Below are 20153 nucleotides of genomic sequence, written 5' to 3'. Positions count from 1 at the left end.
GGTCTTTTCTGCGCGGTGTCCACACGAGTCATGCGGAGAGGAAAGTAGTTCATGAAGTACTTTTATCTCTGCATGTTCTGTGCTGACACTGCGCGGGAAAACACACGGACCCCATTATAGTTTATGGGGTCCGTGTGCTTTCAGTGCTCACTGCTTCTCAATGCGTTTGGTATTCCGTTCAGGTGGTCGCCATGCGGACTCCCGATCGCAGATGTGAACCAGGCCTAACCTAGAAACAAACATAAATATAGTAAGATATATTACATTACATGCCGGATGCGAAGAGGTCACCGCTGAGGCCTAAGATAGGCTGCAGTGGTCGCTTCATACACCGGGATGTCACTGTACACAGCAGCTGCTGCTGAAAACAGAGGGGGACAGGCAGGTACATTGTTTTTATTCTTGAGGCCCTGATTGCAGCGTCTCAAACAACCGCCAAAGATTCCAACTACTTGTAACTAAAATGACAAAACAATGTGAAGTACTGAAAGAATACAATGGACACACAACCAAGTCCGGGGTATTTTAGAAGAGAATGTTTCCCTGTCGCTAAGGCTGGTGACTGATGGGCCGCTGTGTTAAGTGCATGTGCAGCAGCTGTCAATCACCTTCCTGGGATGCGGAGAAGGAGGCGACGCAATGTTCATGAATACTATGTGTCCAGTGAAATCGTTCAGCATTTCTAGTAGCCCAATGGTACAAGACTAGCAGGATGGACCAGTATGCTACATAGGGGAATATATAAAGAGGAAAGATCTGCTTTAAATATATATACACATTTCTTGTAAGTAATCGGTTCATTTTTGCAAAGGCACCAACTGTCTATGTACAAAAGGCCGGCATTCCTCTAAGATTGAAGACTAGGTTCTTCTTTCTTCTTGGAGCTTACACGATTCACACTGCTTTCTAAGAAAAGCTTAAGATCAGTCATTCCTTCATTGTAGAGAAATTCAAGATAAGCATCCCAATATTGGCCCTGTATAGTAGAGAAACATACAATTACACATGTTAGGGAACATAAAACAGATATAACTTAACCACTTCAGTACTGGGCTATGTTACTGGTTCAGAACTGGATACATTTTTAGGTTATTTGTACATGTGGTTTTCAGGTCAACAATGTTCTCCTTTTGGGTTATTCAAATAATTTTTATTTTTATGGTTTTTTTATTTTCCATTATTTTTTTCTTTATTTTAATATAAAAAAAAAATAAAAAAGAGAAAATGTCTTGTTTTCACGTTTTTTTGTGGTATTGGCGGGGAGGGGATTCACTTTATTTGTGGGCACACTGTGACCTCCCATAAGGTCATAATAGACCTTTGGGGGGGAAAGGGGCATTTTAATTTTTTTTTTCTATTAATGATTCTTTTCCTGTAACTGGGGCTGATACATACACCCCTAGTTACAGGAGGAATACAGCCTCCTATACAGTACTACAGAGTAGATCTGGGTCTTCTAGGCCACTTATTGGTCATGTCACCTCCTTGCCAGAGGAGAGCCGCATCAAGATGGCTCCCATCGCTGTGCGCACAGCTCCCATTGAGTACTGTGGAACAACAATTGGGAAGGCAGGCATGTTCACAGTTCCCTGATAACACCACTGTGGATGTGCTATAGATGCCTAATAAGAAGGGATTACTCCTACAACACATTTTTCGTTCGGACAAAAGAATTGTTATACTGTTATATAATTTAGAAAAATAAAAAAGATGCCTATTTCTTCACTTATTTGCCTCAAGCATTTGCCGGTTTGTCTACTGATCGGGAGAACCGGACATGGAAAGCATACAAGAGGTTTTATAAGGCAAGGAAAAACTTTGAGGCAAAGTGAACATAACCTGAAATGGAGAGGGGCTGCCAAAGAGAAGTTACTGCAGCAAAATCCATTGCTTGAAACGGTCTGTTCTGCTGGATGTGACAATGATGTACATAGTCAAAAGGGGTTTGAAATGAAAGGGGAGAAGAGGGGATATGTAATTCTATTGGTGGTGTTGGGTGAGACATTACTGTGGTGAAATAAACTTTTTCTGTAACAGTTTAAACACATTTATTTTATGTTTGGCTTATAGGAGAAAACTAGCAGCGGACAGAGACGTAGAACTAGGAATGCAAGAAGTTTAGTCTTTACCTTCAGTAAGTTGAGTTCAAACATTTTGTCTTCAGAGAGTCTCTAGGAAGAAAAATATAAATATTAAAAATGTGTGTATGTGTTTAAGCTCAGAGTATAAGAGGAATACTGGCCTAAAAAAAAAAATACAAAAACATTTTACGTATTTTGTAATTGCTAAGCATAGCACAGAAAACATGCACGATAGATGCTAGAACGGAGTGGTTAAAAAGAAGGCGCTCCCTGGTCCAGCATAGAGCCAGTAGTGTCCATGTCAAACCAGGTAGGTTAGTGTTGCATTTAGGAGCCATATTTAGTGTCCTGTAGATTTCGATTGGACATTGTTGCATTGCCAATAACTTTCCCCCAACTCAAAGAAAGGCAAGTGAGCAGTGCAGTCCCCAAGCAACTAATTTGCTTGGGGACTGCACTGCACTGATCTGATCTATAGTTGATGGCCTATCATAAGGATAGACCATAGATTATTAAAAGGTGGATAGCCCCTTTAAATATGTTAGAAACATTAGTGTAAAAAATATTGTGAGACGACCTATAGATACACAATAAATATCAAGATGGGAAAAGGCCAGACGAAGCAACACAACACCCCCCCCCCCCCCCCCCCCGCCCCAAAAAAAAAAAAAAAAACACTGTAGAAGAAAATACAGAGGGAAAGGCAACCCTAAGGGAGCCTTCACACGGTGTAACACGTCGCTCATTCTGAACGTAAAACACGTTCAGAATGAGCGAGTAAAAGGCAGCTCCCATTGACTTGAATGGGAGCCGGCATACGTGTGCTGCTCATTGAAATCAATGGGAGGCTTTTTGTCCCTATTGCTTTCAATGTGATACTCGCGTACACCGGCACCCATTCAAGTCAATGGGAGCTGCTTTTTACTCGCTCATTCTGAACGTGTTTTACGTTCAGAATGAGCGACGCGTTACACAGTGTGAAGGCTCCCTTAAAATGTATGCTTTCTTTCACTGCATTTCACATGCATTTTGTATTTTTGCCTCTCCCATGATGTGTTTTTGAAAAACCTATATTTTCCAATGTATTTTTTTTCTTCACAACGTCAGAACGGCTTTAAATAAAACCTCATTTTCTTTTCTGGAATTCTAAAACGTGTTTTTTTGTTTCGCAACATTTGGCCTCAGCATAAACTTTTTAACACTGAAGTATTATAAAATGATGCAGTTTTTTTCTTACATCTCTAAGAAATGTGGCAGCAAAGATCAATAATGCAGGGTGAAATACGATAGTGAAAGTTTTCTTATATGTTGGAACTTCAGCCTTTTCAAGTATCTCTGGATTCATCTTGATACCCTGCGGATGGTTGTCATCTGTAAAAACTTGTGATGTCCAAAGGCACCCCACCATGGCGGTCAAGTATTGGTTATACAACTGGAACGTGTGGCTGCTTATATGCAAAAGGACTTGACTCTAGATACAGGCAGATTGGAAAGAGAAGTAAAAAAGTATTATTAATTAAACGTGACGTTTATTCTCCAAATTTCACCACACTAATATCTTCCTTATCCTACAACCCAGTTATTTAATACCTTTAAATTCTAATTTCTGAGCCCTTGTGACTTCTCCAACATCACTTATCTCAGATGAAGACTTTGTTTCTTATTTCAAAATCTGAGAAAGGTTCAACACCCTCAAACCTCCTTCCTCCCACTCTACTCACCTGAGTGCTGTCCTTCCATAACCTGCTTCACCACCATTACCAATGAAAGGATTTCCATCCTAATTTCAATTCCAAATCGCACCTCACCACTTGTGTGCTTGACCCAATTGCACATTATCCCTAAACTCACAAAAATCTTTCCTCCTGCTCCTACCCACCTCTTCCACATGTCCGTAACCAGTGGCTCTTTCCTTCTCCCTTTATACATGCTACTATCATACTCATCCTTAGGAACCATCCCTTCACTCCAGCCAACAATGGCTCCTCACGGTTTCAGAACTCCTTTTATAACATGTCTACTCTGAACTATCCTCCCATCTCTTTAGGTCAGCAGGCAGCACTTTTACCTTGCAGTGCTGGGTTTGAATCTCACCAGGGACAATATGTGCATGTGTATTTTTCCTCCAAGCACTCCGGTTTCCCACATGCCAAAAATATACTAAACCTGTCTGGCAGCCACTAACTTCCCTACTCTACAAAACTCCCTGCAGTTTGAGAAAAGCGCTTTACAAATGTTTGAGATTGTCATCTCTCATCTACCTTACTCTTTGACAGACTAAAGCCTCAGTGGAAACACTTTAACCAAAGTTGCAAGGGACTTACTAAGCGTCAAAGCCAAACAACAATCTCCTTCTTTTACACCTTTCCTCTGCTGTAGACACAGTCCACCACTCCCTCTTGTTACAAACTCTCTCTTCATTTGGCATCACAGTCTCAGCCCTCTCCTGGATATCTTCATACTTTATCAACCACACATTTAGTGTTCCTCATTCACATACCAACTCCTCACCTTGTCTTCTCCCTTTTGGTGTTCCTTCGGTCTCAGTTCTGGCACCTCTACTGTTTTTGTTCTAGGACAACTCAGAGTCTCATGGTTTCATGATTACACCACTGTTATCTAGCAAAGATAATGGCGCCTCACTAACCCCAGTCCTACAAGTCCATTGCCTTGGGATAAGCTTTGATTCTACCTTGTCCTTCAAGCCACATTTAACGGCTCAACACCTCCTGCTGCCTCCAACTCAAAAACATTCATTGAATCTACCTTTTCCTTAACCCTAAAACTACAAGTCCACCAACTAACCCAAACCACAGGCCCCATTCTCCTGCTACCCCCTAAACACACAATCTTCAATCCTCCCAAGAACTCCTTCATTGTTCTGCTCTTGTTGTGCTCTTCACACAAACATCTTCAAGATTTCTCCCTCTACTCCCCAAATATTTGGAGCTCATTACCACGATGCATAAGACAGTCTCCAAAAATTATATCCTTCAGAGGACCCCAAAGACTTACCGTATATACTCGAGTATAAGCCAAATTTTTCAGCACAGTTTTTGTGCTGAAAATGCCCCCCTCGGCTTATACTCGAGTCAAGCAAAAAAAAAACAAAAAACAAATTATGACCAGCCACAATAGTAATGTATAGAATCTCCCATAAAATAGTGAAAAAAAAGCTTTAGAAAATATAATAAAAAAATAAAAGTTGTAAATCCCTCCTTTCCCTAGAATACATATAAAAGGAGAAAATTACTGTGACACACTTACACATTAGGTATCCCTGTGTCTGAAAGTGCCCGGTCTACTGAATATAAGGGATCTGCAGTGCTCCTGTTCCGTCGGGAAGGGGTTAATAGGAGCACTGCAGATCCCCTATATTCAGCCAGACTGAATTCCAAGTGGGGGAAAAAAACTCAGTCCTCAAGCTCAGGGAAGGGGCAGACAGACAACCAAAACGCCCCCTCCCCTTCCCCAGCAACTACTGCACCCAAAAACTCCGACCATTTTAGTTTTTGAAATTTTCCAGTAGCTTTTGCATTTCCCCCCCTCGGCTTATACTCGAGTCAATAAGTTTTCCCAGTTTTTGTGGTAAAATTAGGGGCCTCGGCTTATATTCAGGTCGGCTTATACTCGAGTATATACGGTACCTCTTCAGGAAATCCTACAACCTTCAATAACACAACTGCCACTACACCACCCTCTGAACAACTTCTACCCTAACTTACTGTTACTATTCCCCTTCCCTTATATATTGTAAGCCCTTGCAGGCAGGGCCCTCCATCCCTATGTACTAGTTAGTTTATTGGACTTGTTCTCGAGTATTTTGTGTTTTGAACCGTTAACAAATGTAAAGCACCATAGAATTATAACAAATTATATAACTTACTGTTTTAAGGTGCTCATTCCTTTTGGCTGCCAAGAGGTTATGCCTGTACCTGTAAAATTATGTACAAATTAAAATAAGCTCTTCTGCTAATTAACAAAATACAAGATCCAGAGTCAGATCACCATACCGATACATGATGTAGCAGAGCTGGTTCAGGTTAACGGAGTCAGTGCAGAGAAGAGCCGCATAAAAGACTGCAGGAGGTGGAAGGACAATCAAGGGCAAATAAAACCGTACGTATACGTCAGAGACCTGCAAGGAAAGCAGAAGACAACACGCTTAGGGCATACTGTATACATGTGAGTGACATGGAACAGTTAGCAATGGTGCATACATTTCAGGATTTTTATTTATTTCAGAAGTCAATTTGTATATTCACTATAAAAGGAGGGATTCACTGCTACAATAAAAAATAGAATATAACATAATATAGCCTACAGCATACACATCCTATTCTTCATCCATCATGAACATATCTTGGTCTGAAACCACATAAACAAAAACATTCACAAGATCAGGATTCACATGCAAAAAATCCACTTGTATATGTACTGACCTACAGGCTTTGGTGCAGATTTTCATAAGAACATGTGGATTTTGACATGTAGTTTGTTTGTTTTTTTTTAAACCGTGTGGCAGAAAAGAAAAAGGAAAAAAAAAAAAAAAAAAAAAAAGAAAACTGCATCATGGGCATGAGAAAGATAATTTCTTATTGACTTTAGTGCTAACAGATTATGGTATGGAAAATCTGCAAAACTCTTGATCGTGTAAAAAAAAAAAAAAGTTAAACAAAATTATTAAAATTATAAAATACATCAATATTAAGTCCTTATTACAGGTTCTAGCGACATGCAAAATAAATATTATCGTAACGGAGAGGAAAAAACTTTTTAAAAGTTTTTTAGTAGCACTTTGTGCTATTAAATAAATTAAAAAAAAAAAAAAAAAGAAAAGTGAAAAACAGACACAATTTCCCTCCTGTTTTTGTTTAGATTTTCACGGATATAAAAAAAAATAAAAAGATATGAAAAAATAAAAACATAAAAATAAAGCCTTGTGTGAAGCAGAAATGAGTTGAATAACTCAAATGATAATAATGTTACAACCCTCAAAAACGCACATACAAAATACCCAAAATGTGTCTGGTCGTGAAACAAATAGTTCCGGTACTGAAGTGGTTAAGGAAATTTAATAATCTGCTAATGTCTTTAGACTTTCAAGAGGTTTAAAAACACAACCTTGAAGATTACACAACGCACAGGAGTCTTACCAGTTTATAGAAGTCTAGAATAATGTGGAGGAGAAGCGGACTATTATGCATCTGGATACCCAAAGTACACAAACGACCCGTGAACTGGATCATGTCATCAACAGAAGTCATCCAGCCCGACATTGTATCATTCCTGTGGCAAAACACAAAGTCTTTATTTGCATAGGATTTATGGATTACAGTAATTTTAGAAAACTATGTCAATTTTAAATCAAATTATAAAAAAATAATAATAAAAAAAAAAAAAAAGATAATAAAAGGCAAGAAACACAGTGAAAAAATAAAACTGTATATACCGTATTTTTCGGACTATAAGACGCACTTTTTTTCCCCCAAATTTGGGGGGAAAAGAAGGGTGCATCTTATAGTCTGAATGTGGCGCCTGGCATCCGCTGTACTAGAGAGGCGGATGTCGGCAAGGGATAGACGCCGGGACCTGAGACATCGCTGCACTCCTCTGCCCCGCATGAAGCCAGCAGCGGGAGGAGTGATGCTATTCCGCTCCTCCGTCCCCCCGATGCTGGCTTCATGCAGGGCAGAGGAGTGTAGCGATGTCTCAGGCCCTGGCATCTATCCCTCCCCGGCATCCGCCTCTCTAGTACAGCGGATGCCGGGTCAGTATCGGTGGCCCCTTCTCCCCCGGGGCCGGTCCCCACCGGCCCCGTACCTGTGAAGTTGCAGGCCGGCTCCTGCGCGGCGATATCGCAGGAGCCGACCTGTTCGGGTGACAGCCGGGAGCCTAATGAGGCTCCCGGGCCTATCACTGCTATATTAGTATTGCGGCTGGGTCTATGACCCAATACAGTTGTATTGCCGTCTATGGGACTTGCAATCAAGTGACCGCAGGTTCAAGCCCCCGGGGGGGGAATAAAATAGTAAAAAAAAAAAAAACAACTTTAAAAATATATAATAAAAATATGAAATAAATAAAAGTTCTAAATCACCTCCTGTCCCTAGAATATACAGTCCTATGAAAAAGTTTGGGCACCCCTATTAATCTTAATCATTTTTAGTTCTAAATATTTTGGTGTTTGCAACAGCCATTTCAGTTTGATATATCTAATAACTGATGGACACAGTAATATTTCAGGATTGAAATGAGGTTTATTGTACTAACAGAAAATGCGCAATATGCATTAAACCAAAATTTGACCGGTGCAAAAATATGGGCACCTCAACAGAAAAGTGACATTAATATTTAGTACATCCTCCTTTTGCAAAGATAACAGCCTCTAGTCGCTTCCTGTAGCTTTTAATCAGTTCCTGGATCCTGGATGAAGGTATTTTGGACCATTTCTTTCTACAAAACAATTCAAGTTCAGTTAAGTTTGATGGTCGCCGAACATGGACAGCCCGCTCTCAAATGATCTGAAAACAAAGATTGTTCAACATAGTTGTTCAGGGGAAGGATACAAAACGTTGTCTCAGAGATTTAACCTGTCAGTTTCCACTGTGAGGAACATAGTAAGGAAATGGAAGACCACAGGGACAGTTCTTGTTAAGCCCAGAAGTGGCAGGCCAAGAAAAATATCAGAAAGGCAGAGAAGAAGAATGGTGAGAACAGTCAAGGACAATCCACAGACCACCTCCAAAGAGCTGCAGCATCATCTTGCTGCAGATGGTGTCACTGTGCATCGGTCAACTATACAGCGCACTTTGCACAAATAGAAGCGGTATGGGAGAGTGATGAGAAAGAAGCCGTTTCTGCACGTACGCCACAAATAGAGTTGCCTGAGGTATGAAAAAGCACATTTGGACAAGGCAGCTTCATTTTGGAAACAAAAATTGAGTTGTTTGGTTATAAAAAAAGGCATTATGCATGGCGTCCAAAAAGAAACAGCATTCCAAGAAAAACACATGCTACCCACTGTAAAATTTGGTGGAGGTTCCATCATGCTTTGGGGCTGTGTGGCCAATGCCGGCACCGGGAATCTTGTTAAAGTTGAGGGTCGCATGGATTCCACTCAGTATCAGCAGATTCTTGAGAATAATGTCCAAGAATCAGTGACGAAGTTGAAGTTACGCCGGGGATGGATATTTCAGCAAGACAATGATCCAAAACACCGCTCCAAATCCTCAGGCATTCATGCAGAGGAACAATTACAATGTTCTGGAATGGCCATCCCAGTCCCCAGACCTGAATATCATTGAACATCTGTGGGATGATTTGAAGCGGGCTGTCCATGCTCGGCGACCATCTAACTTAACTGAACTTGAATTGTTTGTCCAAAATACCTTTATCCAGGAACTGATTAAAAGCTACAGGAAGCGACTAGAGGCTGTTATCTTTGCAAAAGGAGGATGTACTAAATATTAATGTCACTTTTCTGTTGAGGTGCCCATACTTTTGCACCGGTCAAATTTTGGTTTAATGCATATTGCGCATTTTCTATTAGTACAATAAACCTCATTTCAATCCTGAAATATTACTGTGTCCATCAGTTATTAGATATATCAAACTGAAATGGCTGTTGCAAATACCAAAATATTTAGAACTAAAAATGATTAAGATTAATAGGGGTGCCCAAACTTTTTCATAGGACTGTATATATAAAAGTAGAAAATCATATATCATAAACCACCGGGTTTTTTTTCAATACAAGGTGATCTAAGCAATAGATATTCCCCAAAATGGTATAACTAAAAAGTACTTCTGGCCCCGCAAAAAAAAAAAAAAACACTCTATGCGTCCCCGTACAGCTGCAGGGTCACCTGTCAATGTGGCCTTGCAGCTGTTGCAAAACTACAACTCCCATATATTAAATATTTTACCATTTTTTGCTTCAAAATTTTTTTCCCCTATTTTCCTCCTCTAAAACCTAGGTGCGTCTTATAGTCCGAAAAATACGGTAGTTCTCTCAGCACACTGACAGCATTGGCAAATTCAGCCAACGTACTACAGATATAGGTAGTGGTACCATGATGGACAGTGCAATATAATCATTTACTTATGTTCTAAAGCAGAATTTGGGGAGGAATTTGAGGCAGTCTTCCGCCTCACTTTCTCCTACAAATTCTGGCCTCGTGGAACCACCAGTGAAAAGCTTTAGCTAAGTTTAGGCTCTCCGCTGCAGGTTTGTAGGCCGATTAACCCCAGGCAGAATGGGGCTAAACAGAGTCAGCCTCTTGTAAGATCAAGCAAGACGTTTCTTTTCTCAGTGTCCTGAAAACAACGAAGGCAGATTCATTTCCATAATCTGTACTTATAGAGGACCGTTCATGTCTTCAGGCACATGCAGTTTTATATACTGCTATAAAGCCAACAGTGTGCTGAACTCCACGCACTTTCCTGTTCTGTGCCCTGGGTGAAGAGCTATTGGTACCGGTACCGATAGAGCTATTGGTGCCAGTACTGATAGAGCTATTGGTACCGGTACCGATAGAGCTATTGGTGCCAGTACTGATAGAGCTATTGGTACCGGTACCGATAGAGCTATTGGTACCGGTACCGATAGAGCTATTGGTGCCGGTACCGATAGAGCTATTGGTGCCAGTACCGATAGAGCTATTGGTACCGGTACTGATAAAGCTATTGGTGCCAGTACTGATAGAGCTATTGGTGCCAGTACTGATAGAGCTATTGGTGCCAGTACTGATAGAGCTATTGGTACCGGTACCGATAGAGCTATTGGTACCGGTACCGATAGAGCTATTGGTGCCGGTACCGATAGAGCTATTGGTGCCGGTACTGATAGAGCTATTGGTACCGGTACTGATAAAGCTATTGGTGCCAGTACTGATAGAGCTATTGGTGCCGGTACTGATAGCCCTTCACTGTCAGAAGAACATTCCTGACAGTGTAACTAGCGCTATACTGTGAGGGTGTTCCCTACCGCCCAGCAATGACGTCGAGCAGTGATTACTAGTACTGGGGGGCGTTCCTCACCGCTCAGTGTCATTGTTAACAAAAACTGCATTATTTAAAAATATTTAAAAAAAATAAAAAATAAAAAAAAAAGTTTCCCAATTCCTGAAGTAGATTTTTTTCAACCTGCAAAAATTTGCAACTGAACTTACACTGGGTTCACACCAGCGCCTGAACTCCGTTTTCAGGTTTGCATGCAGTAGGCGGAAACCTGTCATGCCGAGTCCAGCCGTGAGCGCCAGTGAGCTTTTTATGTGCTCCGCAGCGAAACAGTTTTTTTTTTTAAACCGGACACAGAGTACTGCAAGTCCGACTCTGTGTCCGGTTTTTTAAAAAAACGGTTTCGCCGCGAAGTGCTTAAAACGCTCACTGGTGCTCACGGCTGGAGACTTTTCAAGCTGGGCTTGAAACATGCTGGAAGGTTTCCGTCTCCTGCCCCTGTTTTGTGCAGGAAACGGAAACCTGCAGAACAGAGTCCCGGCCACAGATGTGAACGAGCCCTTACTCTTACTGGTATAAAGCATTATACATGTTCAGGGATAGATGAGAGTCCTCATAATTGGCAGAATTGCTTTCAGTTAATCACATGAATAAATACTGTACAGTTAGTGACCTATCCTCTCTCATGCTGCCAATGGATTAAGGACAACAATAATTGAAATAATAATGGAGGCAATAATAATGGAGCAAATTCACATTGATTAATTGAGCCGACATTTGAACTCAATTATTTTTCGAATAATTGTCCAGCCCTAACTTGTCCCCAGTCTCATTTACTAGGTTTCTAAAATCATGGCCATAAGTGTTGGCACGCCTGAATTTTAGTATCTCTTCCAGACAATTATTGCAATTACATGTTTTGTTATACAATTTATTTCTTTTGTCTGTATTCTTTGTAGGCCTCATTCCATTTTCGGTAAATCGTACAATGATGTGCTTTACCAAAAAGCTCTATCTTGGTCTTATCTGTGCATAATATGTTTTTACCGAAGGATTTTGGCTTACTCACTTACCTTTTGACAAACTACAGTCTAGCTGTTTTATGTCTCTGTGTCAGCAGTGGGGACCTCCTGTCATAGTGTTTCGATGGATAGTTCATGCTGACACTCATGCCTCCTGAGTCTGCAGGTCAGCTTGAATTTCCTTGGTACATCAACTGGATGCTTATCCCTCATCCAGACTATCCTCCGTTGCAACCTTTCATCAATTGTTCTCTTCCTTCCACATCCAGGTACATTAGCTACAGTGCCACGGGGTGTAATTTTCTTGATTATGTTGTGCACCATGGCCAAAGGAATATCAAGATCACTGGAGATGGACTTGTAACCTTGAGATTGTTGACATTTTTCCCCAATTTTGTTTCTCAAGTCCTCAAACAGTTCTCTATGCTTAGCGTGGCACACACAAGGCAAAGATTGAGTCAATTTCTCTCCTTTCTATCTGGTTTCAGGTGTGATTTTTATATTACCCACACCTGTTATTTGCCACAGGTAAGTGTGAATAAGCATCATATGCGTAAAACAGAGTTATTTACCCACCATTTTGAAAAGGTTCCAACAATTTTGTCTGCCCCATTTTTGGAGTTGTGTGAAATTATGTCCAATGTGCCTTTTTTTCTTGTTTTTTTTTTTTTGTATAACAAAACGTGCAAATGCAAACATTTTCTGGAAAAATTTCAGGGGTGCCAACACTTATGTCTATGAATGTAAAGGACTTCACTTAACGTGATATGTGTTCCCTGATTTTTATCTATTTTTGTCTTAAAATAAAATTAACAGATTTTAATATGAGTTTTCTTCCATTTTCCCAGATGTGCTAAAATCTGTTCCATTTCAAAATGCAAATCATTGGGATTTTCAAAAAATCTAATTTATGCTGAAAAATCAGCAAAATTGCAGAACATCACCACATGCAAATATATTTTACATGTTAAACAGTTAAATAATTCTTACTTGTCCACACTTCTGTTGTCTGGACAGACTGAATGTTTCACCAACCAGTTTTGCAAGAGTTCTTTTAGAGCCTTCAACACATCAATCTAGAAGAGACAATGTAATGATAAGGAGCCAAGGACAGGTATTCATACACATTATATCTTTGCACCCAAAACAACCCAGTTCATTTTCTAAATTACTGGGAGAATTTCTGTACAAACACTATCTGCTTTTTAAGCAGATAGGGTTTCTGTTTTTCGGGTCCTCATACGGACTCAAAGGATGGAAACCCGAACACAAGTGTGAACACAGCATAGAACAAAAATTAATGTTCAAAAAAAAAATAAAAAAAATATGGCATATAATTAATACAAAAAAATCTGCATCTCGAAAAAGCTGAAAAAATTCAGTGAGAGGATTTTTTTCTGTTGTAGAGGGAGGATATTGTGGCACACATTTGGCACAAGGGCCTTTTACACCAAATATAGGCCACAACCCCAGTTCTGCACCTCACTTGCCACATTGTGTAATATGGGCAAGTTCCAGACACTGGGTTCACACCAGTGTTCGGTACTCCGTATTAGGTTTCCGTCTTCTGCCAGCAGTGAGCACCGGTGAGCGTTTTGATCTCTCCGCGGCAAAACCGTTTTTTTAAACTGGACACAGAGTACTGCATGTCCGACTGCGTGTCCGGTTATAAAAAAAAAAAAAAAAAAAAAAAAAAGGTTTCGCGGTGGAGAGCATAAAATGCTCACCGGCGCTCACGGCCGGACACTTTTCAAACCCATTCAAATGAATGGGTTTGAAAGATGTCGGCAGGTTTCTGTATCCTGCCCTATTTTGTGCAGGAAACGGAAACCTGCAAAACGAAGTCCCAGGCGCAGATGTGAACAAGCCCTGACTGGTGTAGATATGATATCCATTCTGGTACAACAGAGAGTACACCTGATTTATGAAGAGGCCAGGACCTCTTCAAAAGAAAACCATGCCCTGCGCCTGCACAACACCCCAGTCTAAATGAATCTGCCCCACTGTCTCTCCAGCCTTCAGGAATTTTTGGCTTCATTCAATTTTGGCAAATTCAATTTATACAAAAGTTTTTGTTTACAATATTAAGTGATCTGAGATTTATTATTTGGGGGGGGGGGGGTTATAATAGGTTCGTAAGTACAACAGTTTAACAGTGAAAATTACAGGTTATAAATGATTTGAAAAATAGTTTTTTTCCACAGAAATATATGCCCCACCACCACCACCACCACCTTCAGGTAATCTCAGCAATATGAGAAATCTTAAAAGGGATCCTATCACTCACACACAATTTTTTCTAGGTACCACGTCGGAATAGTCTTAAGAAAGGCTATTCTTCTCCTACCTTTTGTCGTCTTCTCCACGCCGTCGTTCGCCTACAATCCCGGTTCTTATTGGTATGCAAATTAGCTCTCTCGCAGCACTGGGGGCGGGCCCCAGCGCTCAAACAGCACTGGGGGCGCCCCCAATACATGCGCAGTCTGCTCTGCTCAAGGACTAGAAGTTACAAGCCACCGCTGGAAGAAGAGGATGAAGAGGACGCTCCTGACGAAGATGGAGGAGGCGCTGGAGAGAGTTCTCTCGCAGCATTGGGGACGCCCCCAGTGCTGCGAGAGAGCTAGTTTGCATATCAACAAGAACCAGGATTGTAGGCGAACGGCGGCGCGGAGAAGATGACAAAAAGTAGGAGAAGAATAGCCTTTCTTAAGGCTATTCCGACTTGGTACCTAGAAAAAAATTGTGTGTGAGTGATAGGATCCCGTTAAAGGAAAAAAATAAGATGTAGAACACAACTCACTTTAAAACTCAGTGATGCAGAGACAAACAGTTTGTCAAGTGTTTCAAACAGAAGACCTTGAATGTCTAAAAGGAAAAACAATGATAATATTGCGATAATAATTACAAATCAGTAATATAAGGTTTTGTAAATGGTTTTAATCAACAGAGATTCTGCGACAATGAAGAAGCATTAAAAGAGGACCTTCCTCCACCTCTGCCAAATCCAGCTCTTTATATCATTTAATAGGCGATATTCTACTGATTCTGCCATAGTTTGAATTTGTATCTCTAGCCCCAACCGTTCCTGAGCTATCAATGCTGTTAGTTTTGGTGACTGGTATGCTACTTAAGCCATCTACTGTCAGATTGGAGCTATGAATCATTCCTTTTTCATGTCTGACACCGTCCACCTGACAAGGTCCTATTAAAATGAATAGATCTTTGATTTCAAAATTGTGCAGATGTTCAGTAGTGGAAACCTCAAAAACAGTGAAAGGGGTTCAGATGTCCCCCAAAAACACACTATAAATTCTTAAAAATCTAAATATGTGTTTATGGGATTTTAATGATGATATAATCCCACTACAGTGGATTTGATAGCTGAAATTATTAATGCTGTGAATATGTATTGCTAGGATAAGCTTCATTTCCATATTAAAGGGCTTATTTCTTAAAGGGGTATTCCCATAACTCTTGTTCTGCAGCCTGCAGGCTCTGTGCTCTCTTCACTTCCTGGATTTCTTGGCACATTGGTGGGCGGGGTTTCACTTGCTCTGCTATCTGCTATGTTTGCAGTCAGTAATGAGGGATTGTTTGTAAATGCATTACCACAGTGTGAAGCTGATGTAGAGGCTGATGTAGCAGAGCTGGATTTGAGTCAGTTTGCATTACATACAGAGGTACCGGACTCCTTATCTCAGCCCTTATCAGCCAAATGCAATTAAACCGGCTGATAAGTGGAAAAGCTGAAGTTCAGAAATCCCGGCGCTCTCACCTCCCCCCTCCCCTATCTGAGGAGCTCCGTTGCTTGTCAACCCCTCCCTCCCCCCCCTGAGAGCAGGCAGCTGCCTCGCTTGGGGACTGAGCAGATAAGCCCAGTGGTCATAGAAACGCAGTGTCAACAATGAAGTGAATAAATTAAGATAGCAGCCAATCAAAGCAGTTTTGATAAAGCAATGTATATAGGAAAAGTCCTAAATCCACATAAACTAGCACTATAGATAGGATCCTTGTTATGGGACAACCCCTTTAAGTATTTCTACGGCACGATTTAAGAATCTAGAGATGCGATTTAAGTATTTTTCACATATTCTTATCTACTTCCTTTGGATACATAGGTTAAAGCAAATCTCCAGTTAGAAACTACTTTTCATGAATGAACTTAAGAAATATAAGAAACTTTGTAATATATCTTATTAAGGAGGTCTGCTTCTTTCAGTATTTATTAACCCCATAGGAGAGTGTTTTAGAGGAGCAAGAGAAAGCGTCGGGGATATATTAGCTGTATAACAAGCAATAGTCATCAAGTTGCACAATTCCATGTTGGCCCCATTATTAAAAAAAATTACCATATTTTTCATTTTATTTAAGACGCACTTTTTTTCCATCCAAAGTGGAGGGAAAAAAGGTCAGTACGTTTTATATAGTGAAGGTGCCACAAAAAAAAAAAAAAAAAAAGCAGCATTTACTATATGGGAAAAATACTTTTATATGTTTGTAGTTTGGGCAGATTTACAGAGGTTAATACCCATGATTGGAGTGAAGTGCGACTGCGCTTATTCTAGCTGGGTCCCCACTGTATAGAGAAGTGAGGACACAGCGCCTATGGCAATATGACTATGACTAAGGCAAATGGTGGGAAGGGGTTAAAGGGGTTGTCCCATCTCACAGATCCTATCTATACTGCTAGCTTATGTGGATTTTTTTTTTTTATGTAGATTGTGAGCCCCACGTAGAGCTCACAATGTACATTTTTCCCTATCAGTATGTCTTTTTTTTGGAATATGGGATGGAAATCCATGCAAACACGGGGAGAACATACAAACTCCTTGCAGATGTTTTTTTGCCCTTGACGGGATTTGAACACCAGGACTCAAGCGCTGCAAGGCTGCAGTGCTAACCACTGAGCCACTGTGTGGCCCCAGCTTATGTGGATTTAAGACTTTTCCTAAATATATTGCTTCAGTAAAACTGTTTTGTTTGGCTACTATGTGAGATTATTCACTTCATTGTTTACACTGCGTTTCCTGGACCTGGAGATGATCTTATCTCTCCGCCCAGGACAAGTGACGTAGCTCCCTGATCTCAGGAGGGAGGGGGAGCTGAGTGCTCACAGCAGCTTGTATTTCTGAGCTGTTTATCTCCTGCTCTTCCAGTTATCAGGTCGGGTAATTGAATTTTACTGATAAGAGCTGAGACAGGGAGTCTGTTACCTCTGTATGTAACAGAGACTTAAAACGGAGTTTATTGCAAGCTGACTCTTGGTCCTGTAGCATGTAAATTTGGGATTCATATCACCTATCAAATCCAGCTCTGCTACATCAGCTAGATATTGTGCATCTTCTAGTGATACTGTGCTAATTTATTTAGAACCATCCCTCATTACTGACTGCAAACACGTACTGCTATGAAGAGAGATAGCAGAGCAAGTGAAACTCTGCCCACCAATTCACCGAGAAAACCAGGAAGTGAACAGAGCACACAGCCTGCAAGTTGGTGAACAGGCGAGTTGGGAATACCCCTTTAAAAAACCTTTGTATAACCACTCACTTTTCTGTATAAGGAATTTGTATAAATATAATTGTATGTAAAAAGTATACTCACCTGAAAAGGAGTGAAGAGGAATCCAGGTAATGAGCTGCAATATCTGGGTGCTGTAATTCCGATCCCAATGTGGCAGACTTTGATAAAGAAAATCTTCAGCACCAGAAAGTCCGTCCTAATGGAAAGATGTGAGTTTAAGACAATTAATAGGAGAATTAAACACACCTTCATATTTAACTTGTAGCTATCATTTCATTTGACTTTTCTGGATAAGCTGACATGGGCATCATCAATGTTTCTGGAAATTACAGAAGACTTACATTTTGCAATATATACTGGTTTCCCCATCGGCATGCTGTATCTGGAAGTTCTAGTTCTCTCTAAACGGACGGGTAAAGGCTAGCTGTCATACACTGCTCACAGTAAGATCTCATGCACATGACCAGCTGCAGTCTGCGGGTCAGCAACAACATTATGGATGATACCTGGATTGGTATCTGGGTGTCATCCATATTTTTCACTCACTCATCCATTCTATTGAATGGGCCAAGCCATAATACAGACATGATGGAGCAGGCAGAGGATAAGAGTTCATCAACTGAAGAAAAGCAGGGGTCTGTCCAATGGCCCCTCCGCCAGGCGGCTGTTTCAAAAGACCGCATTGTTTAGAAGAGTGCTATGGCATCCACACAAAGCCCAAGCACAGCACTATACATTTTACATTGGTATCATAGCTCAGTCTTGTTCACTTAGCTGGTCAATCTATAAAGCACCTTGATCACAAGAAAGATCTCACAACTATTCAAGATGGAAATCTACTTAAAGAGGACCTTTCACCATCTGGGGAAGATGTGGTTTTATACACCGCTAGAAAGCAGACAGTGCGCTGAATTCAGTGCACGATCGGCTTTCCCATTCTGAGCCCCCAGTGAAGAGCTATCGGTGCCAGTACCGTTGCTCTTCACTGTCAGAAGGGCATTTCTGACAGTAAGTCAGGAACGCTCTTCCTCAGAGCAGCGCCTATAGCACTGTACTGTCAGAGCGGTCATTCCTTATCGCCCAGACATGTTGAGTACTATCAGGAGGGGGCGTTCCTCCCCGCTCTGACAGTACAGCGCTATAGGCGCTACGGTGAGGAAGGGCGTTCCTGACTGACTGCCAGAAACGTCCTTCTGACAGTGAAGCGCTACGATACTGGCACCGATAGCTCTTCACAGGGGGCACAAAACGGGAAAGCCGATTCAGCGCACTGTCAGCTTCCTAGCGGTATATTAAACCGTATGTGCCCCAGATGGTGAAAGGTCCTCTTTAATAGGGGGGTTGTATTTAAAGGGAGTCTATCATTAGAAAATTACCTTTTGAAGTAATGAAACATTTAACAAGGCTACTCCTATCTTCCACTCTGTTCTCCCCACCATTTCTGTAAAAATCTGGTTCTAGTGATATGCAAATTAAGCTTCAGGAGCGTTCCTCCTGTGCTCTGAGCACACCCGCGTCATCACCTCTCCCCTTCCCTTCATTCACTTCACACACCCCTGCATCTTCTCCTGATCTTCAGCCTTGCGTAGGCATCCGATGCTGCGATGTACGCGGTTGAAATCCTGCGCAGTTGGCTCAGCCACTTCTGATTCGGGCAGAGCTGACGGTGGATGCTCTGTCCGCCATTTTGTAGTGGTCTGTTACACGAGCACGTTGTTGGATATAGCGCAGCGTCAGATGCCTACACAAGGCAGAAAATCAGGAGAAGATGCGGGGGGTCATGAAGAGAATGAACTAAGGGGCAGGGAGAGGTGATGACGTGGGTGTGCTCGGAACTCCCTGAGCTTAATTTGCATGTCACAAGAACCGGATTTTTACAGAAACAGTGGGGAGCAGAAGAGAATGGAAGCCCTTTTAAAGGCTATTCCAAGCTGCCAGTACTTCAAAAGGTCAATATCTAATGATAGACTCCTTTAAAGCAAAATAAACTGTTCACTTGAATGAGATTAATATGCGAATAGGTCATGCGACAGATGACCATGACTTTACAGAACTGGCGATTACAGGGTGCCACTACAAACAACTGATTCACTGGGGTAATGGGTGTTGGACCTCTACTGTTATGTCATCAGTTGATAAGGCTGGAAAACCAATTTAACATATCCTCACTAATATTCCATATCCGTGAGCCATGTAGTGTCTAAGACAATATGCAAATTTGTTTCTTTTTTTATATTAATATTTCTATGGGTGCTATCTAGAGATGAGCGAATAGTATTCCATCAAATACTCGTATTGGTCGAATACCATGCAGGAAATTTCCATTCAATTAAATTCAAAAACCTCCTCGTGCTCCTTGTCCTGCTACTTCCTGAACTTGGAGGATCCAATGTACCGAACTTTGGTTTCGATGGAAAACGGAACAACATTCCCGTTTTTTCCCATAGACTATAATGGTATTCAATATTTGATCAAATACTACTCGCTCATCTCTGGTGCTATCCATTTTCCACCACATAGACAAAAAATGAATCGAGTTGGCTGCACATGTGCATAGCTCTCTGCA

The 20153-nt window shown here is 41.1% G+C and overlaps 1 protein-coding gene across 1 annotated transcript in view; it reads right to left on the bottom strand.

The window, feature by feature from the left end:
- Nucleotides 1-801: 801 nt before the first annotated feature.
- CENPI (centromere protein I) overlaps nucleotides 802-20153 on the bottom strand; it is a 35958-nt gene continuing 16606 nt past the window's right edge. Inside the window, exons 13-21 of the mRNA XM_075260861.1 lie at nucleotides 17669-17783; nucleotides 14865-14929; nucleotides 13055-13140; nucleotides 7238-7370; nucleotides 6095-6219; nucleotides 5968-6016; nucleotides 3319-3552; nucleotides 2130-2171; nucleotides 802-976 (exon numbers count right to left, since the gene is read on the bottom strand). Coding sequence (XP_075116962.1) covers nucleotides 848-976; nucleotides 2130-2171; nucleotides 3319-3552; nucleotides 5968-6016; nucleotides 6095-6219; nucleotides 7238-7370; nucleotides 13055-13140; nucleotides 14865-14929; nucleotides 17669-17783 — 978 coding nt within the window. The 3' untranslated portion in view covers nucleotides 802-847. The remainder of the gene's footprint in view (nucleotides 977-2129; nucleotides 2172-3318; nucleotides 3553-5967; nucleotides 6017-6094; nucleotides 6220-7237; nucleotides 7371-13054; nucleotides 13141-14864; nucleotides 14930-17668; nucleotides 17784-20153) is intronic.

This window comes from Leptodactylus fuscus, chromosome 11 (assembly GCF_031893055.1).
Source record: "Leptodactylus fuscus isolate aLepFus1 chromosome 11, aLepFus1.hap2, whole genome shotgun sequence".
NCBI classification, from domain to species: domain Eukaryota; kingdom Metazoa; phylum Chordata; class Amphibia; order Anura; family Leptodactylidae; genus Leptodactylus; species Leptodactylus fuscus.
This window is presented reverse-complemented; position numbering and strand designations above follow the sequence as displayed.